The 5,843-nt window shown below is 39.2% G+C and overlaps 1 protein-coding gene across 1 annotated transcript; it reads left to right on the forward strand.

The window, feature by feature from the left end:
• The first annotated feature begins 2,037 nt into the window (after positions 1–2,037).
• Positions 2,038–4,525, forward strand: LOC124283973 (myosin essential light chain, striated adductor muscle-like). Its single transcript, XM_046720025.1, has 2 exons — positions 2,038–2,056; positions 3,739–4,525. Exons 1-2 carry the CDS (start codon positions 2,054–2,056, stop codon positions 4,210–4,212), a joined length of 477 nt encoding a protein of 158 aa, XP_046575981.1. The 5' UTR covers positions 2,038–2,053; the 3' UTR covers positions 4,213–4,525.
• The last annotated feature ends 1,318 nt before the right edge of the window (positions 4,526–5,843 follow it).

Below are 5,843 nucleotides of genomic sequence, written 5' to 3' on the forward strand. Positions count from 1 at the left end.
AACAAAACGAACACTTACTGTATAACACAATGAACATGTACAAAACGATCACTTACTGTATAACACAATGAACATGCACAAAACGAACACTTACTGTATAACACAATGAACATGCACAAAACGAACACTTACTGTATAACACAATGAACATGTACAAAACGATCACTTACTGTATAACACAATGAACATGCACAAAACGACCACTTACTGTATAACACAATGAACATGCACAAAACGAACACTTACTGTATAACACAATGAACATGCACAAAACGAACACTTACTGTATAACACAATGAACATGCACAAAACGAACACTTACTGTATAACACAATGAACATGCACAAAACGACCACTTACTGTATAACACAATGAACATGCACAAAACGAACACTTACTGTATAACACAATGAACATGCACAAAACGAACACTTACTGTATAACACAATGAACATGTACAAAACGAACACTTACTGTATAACACAATGAACATGCACAAAACGAACACTTACTGTATAACACAATGAACATGTACAAAACGATCACTTACTGTATAACACAATGAACATGTACAAAACGAACACTTACTGTATAACACAATGAACATGTACAAAACGAACACTTACTGTATAACACAATGAATATGTACAAAACGACCACTTACTGTATAACACAATGAACATGCATAAACGACCACTTACTGTATAACACAATGGACATGCACAAAACGACCACTTACTGTCTAACACAATGAACATGTGAACATGCCAAAACGACCACTTTCTGTATAACACAATGAAGATGTACAAAACGACCACTTTCTGTATAACACAATGAACATGCAAAAGACCACTTACTGTATAACACAATGAACATGTACAAAACGAACACTTACTGTATAACACAATGAACATGCACAAAACGACCACTTACTGTATAACACAATGAACATGTACAAAACGAACACTTACTGTATAACACAATGAACATGCACAAAACGACCACTTACTGTATAACACAACGAACATGCATAAAACGAACACTTACTGTATAACACAACGAACATGCATAAAACGAACACTTACATAATGATATCGATGAGATATGTAACGACTGTTCTGACGATCGCATGTATCAGACCACGTAATGGATATAGAAAACACAATATAATAAAGAACGATATCAGAAATTGATAACAAACAAATCAAAGCTAACTAATGATGCCAAACGGTATTCAGTACGATTATGTCACGCAAATATAGCCAGAACAAGCACATGCTACAGATAAGTTGTCGTTAAGTTGGATTCCTATTCATATTTTTCACTTACAAACCAGGTAACCATTCCATTGTACTCTTCACACTGCGATTGCCTCAAGTTAAAGTATGAAAGTTACGACCATCTTAGCGCTTCGGTCGCTTTGTAGAAGAGGATGCTGTTGTAACTATTTTAAAATAAATTACCTTAAACGTCACTTTTTGTTTCAAGTATATAGTAATAAATTGAGTTTTCGAGTTTGGTTGTGTATTGCTATATTGCCTCTAAAATCGACTAAGTGCTAATACTAATAATAATTTCCTCGAGAGGAAGCTTGTTACGCATCCATTGTCAATATAATGACAATATAATGACAATATAATGACAACGCCATGGGCTGAGGATGATTAGCGGCACAAATTGTTTGGTTCGTCCAGCCGTGTATTATGCTGACAGGAATCTCATGTCGGTGTGCCGATCAGTTTACATGCATTCTACAGCATGTTATTAACGTTACCATAAAGTCTTATGTAATAAGGCACTTAGAGACGCGTGGTTCTATCTGCGCGCTCCGTGCCCTACTCTGTGATGCAGGGGGTGGGGGTCTGGGTGACGCAATAGGTCTGGGATCCCTGGGGACACATGGCCACTCATAACTACCTGGGGGAGGGTGCATGCTGGAAGGGTGGGGGAGTAGTGGTCATCACTGGGTATATAGGCAGACTGATCGCTCCTCTCACCACAAACTTCTGCTGGACAAGACAACAGTCTGATCTACACATTCCCAACTTCCGCCATGGTAAGTCTTCTTCTCGCGGATCGCTGCTTCAGCTTAAACGCCTTTAGTTCCCCGATAACTATACTAGTTTTGTTGAATGCAGCTTGATTGGTTTTCTTTTTGTAATCTGGACTAATTTAAATTTTAATGATACGTATATTCCGCAGTCGTGGTTCATGACTTGTGCAGAGCGTGTAGACATGATAGAGGACACATAGCGAAGGACGTCATCATGTTATCCCGTACAGTACCACAGTATTGATACTATATTGCAGGAAGCATATTTCTGGTGTCCCCCGACGTCATATTGCTGGAGTATTGCTAAAACGGCGTTAAAACAAAGTTCACTCACTCACACTCTAGTATTGATGTAAATATTGGACCTGTTGTTCTGGACATGGTCGCATTCTGAATCATCTGTTGTAAAACCAGTTTTCACTGTATACATTCAAAAGCGACTGAAAAAGATTTTGCATTTCTGGTGAAAGGATATGGGATGATATTTAAACAGAAAAGTATTAAAGATAGACGCATTCCACAAGAGAGATCAAAAGTCAGTTCTATGCTGTGATTTCCCTTTGTAGAATGTCGAGACGTGTGTTCCTTGTATTTGCGTAACCTTCAATGATAAGCCGACTACTAGATATATACACATCAGGCATACTGGCGTTTTGTGTATGTGTGGTATTGTAATTCTTATGAAACAAATACAGTTTCCTTCAATGAGTGTATGGACCCATGATATGGCTTTCAGGAGTGGTGAGGTAGCCCAGTGGTTAAAGCATTTTCTCTTTTCACCGAGAACCCATGTTCGATTCTCCATATAGGCTGCAAGAGTTGTATGATCCCCAGGGAGTTGAGATTGATAACACGATGTGCCGTTGAGACTGACACCCAATGATCGAGGGAAAAAATACCAGTGCATTGAGCATGTACTAGTTGCCTGGATATGTGCGCTATATAAATATCATATAATAATAGGTAAATCGATATCCACTTATTGTGTCGCTCGATTTATTCCTGAAATATTGCTGAAAGCTGTGTTAATCAACGCACAGTCTATATCCTTTTTAATTCTGTATTCTTCCATTCCGTCTTCAGTGGGCTCTTGGTTGTACCATGGACTGTTGGCTAACACAAATATCTACTCACTGAGTCACTAGCGTATAGTTCAGCGATTCACAAACCAGATTCTGTCAAATAATCAAGTTACATGGTTATCACTGACAGTAGAAGAGAGTCCGATTGGGCATACGAGTCTAATGCTGATAATAATTGATGGCTTACTATAAAGATGTGCAAACCACATATGTATAAATAACGTATACAAATGTGAACATGATATGGTGAATTTTTCTTTATGTGTGTCGTTGTCTGACCAAGAATACTTTGCTGCACCGTACGATTATGCCATTTGTGATTTCTTGTCTGGCTTTTGAAAGATATGTAGAGTTTTGACACACATTAGTTTTAAACTTGAAACACCTCATGAAATGATTTCACGCTAATTTTCTAAGCTTGTTTTTGAATAGTAGGGGTTTTAGCGCACGAATTTGGCTTGGGATCAAATCCAATTCGTTTTGATGGCTTATGTATTGGGATGTCGTTCATTTGAACATTAACAGACATATCTCTTAAATCGTACAACTTTTTGTCTGTACCTCCAGAGATCTAAATATCTAATTATGAATAATTATTTTCAGCCTCAACTATCAAAGGACGAAATCGAGGAGGTCACAGAGGTGTTCGACCTTTTCGATTTCTGGGATGGTCGTGATGGCGCCGTCGACGCTGCCAAGACCGGCGACATGTTGTACTGTCTGGGCCTCAACCCTACCATGACCACCATCATGAAGAACGGAGGTGTGGAGAAGTTTGGAGAGAAGAACTACAAACTGGAGGAGTTCCTGCCCATCTACCAGACCGTCATGCAGATCAAGGACACAGGCACCTACGCCGACTTCATGGAGGCTTTCAAGACATTCGACAGAGAGGGTCAGGGCTTCATCTCATCTGCTGAGTTGAGGCACGTTCTGACATCTCTGGGAGACCGACTGACTGACACCCAGATGGACGACATCATCAAGTGCACCGACTTGAGAGAGGATCTGGAGGGCAACGTCAAGTACGAGGACTTCATCTCCAAGGTCATGGCCGGACCCTACCCAGACAAATAGACATTTAACACCCAGGACAAGTAAAAACTCTCTTATGATATATGGCTATGTTTTCATGTTAGCTAAGACAAGAAACTGAACGCCAATGCCAAAAAGCAGAATTCAAAAGCAAATCTCAGTTCTTCTTCATAGAAATTTGCATTGTCCACAATCAATGTATCAAAGATACATAATACAGGATGAAAAGTAAATAACCATTGTACTTTGATAGTATACATCTTATGAAAGGGCCTTTGTCAAAGGCCAAATAACTGTACAGATATCTTAACTGCTTCTTACGGACAATTCCTGCCATCTCAAAATACAGCCTGGTGTTTTGTAAACTACATGACTTGAAAGTTAGAATGACAGTGACAATAAAAACCCACGAGCTTACAATGTATTTTGTTCTTTGTAGTAAGCGATCAATCTGAAGAAATATTTCATTCTGGCTGTTTCTTGTCAAGATGATAGTAAATAAGAGATACATTTTGTGCACTAATTATGGGTCATCTGCGTCACGTGTACCACCTGTCCTAACGTTTATACTGTAGAGCTAGGACAGGTGTGCAGTAATACAATCAGTTCATGGTAGACATGTGTAGAACATTTCCAAATTTAACACATCAGTGATAGACATTATATCTGACACCAATTCTTTTTGCTTAGGTTCTCATTGTGAACCGTTTTCTTTTTCTTAGGTGACAAATTGTTTAGCCCTTATATGTGTTCACTTTTTCGTGAACATGTGATCTCATCACTTGACTCTCATGCTTGTTATAAAATTGTACAAAGATGTCTGTTTTGAGTAGATATATCTGATGAGTACTGTAAGGGTGTAGCTGCCTGGATTTCGGTAGTGACCATGTATTTATCCTACCTACTCCATTATTCAAACTCAGTGTGAGGTTAATGCTTATCCTAACAGGGTGTTGTTTTGAGACCACTGAGAAATAGTGTGATCTACTTAGCTGTTAGCATATTTTATGTTAACACTATAACCACTACCAGGGCTAAGTTTGATTCTAGTAGACCAGTCGAGGTGTCCTCTCTTAAGATGGTGCAGTGATACTGGTAACAAATCCTTGGTATTACGGTTACCCCTGACACTATCCAACCATCAAATCAGATTGGACTTCATCAAGAATGTGTAAAGGACGTCGTCGTGTACTGCTGTGGGACGTTGACAACATCACCTACCGCCTATGTCAACTGTGTCAGGTGAGGTTCCACGATCTTCTGGAGTGATTGTGACTGATCCACCACTATGTCGCCTCCAACGTCCAATGACGTCTCTTTATGCAGATAATCGAGACTGGTGATTCCCCGGCGTTGACGGTTTCAATGTGTCTACGTGATGACAGGTGTCACATACAGGTAACAGGACTCCCTTCTAGAGAACAGGTAACCAAGGTAACTGACCAACTAATCAACAAGCAAGGGATGAACTTGGGAGAGGTGATGTTCAAGCGATGAATCATCTGTAGCATGGTGAAGGAATACATGGACGTATGTTGATTCCTATTTTTAAAAACTTTATCGATTCAAATTTTTATGCTGTATCCATCTCCTTCAAAGTCTTGATAGTAAAATTATACGAGACCGCTCCGTTAAATAGATGTAGCTAGCTATGCTTAAAAATAGGGAGGTGA

This window comes from Haliotis rubra, unplaced genomic scaffold (assembly GCF_003918875.1).
Source record: "Haliotis rubra isolate DU_JTF1 unplaced genomic scaffold, ASM391887v1 Scf326, whole genome shotgun sequence".
Taxonomy (NCBI): domain Eukaryota; kingdom Metazoa; phylum Mollusca; class Gastropoda; order Lepetellida; family Haliotidae; genus Haliotis; species Haliotis rubra.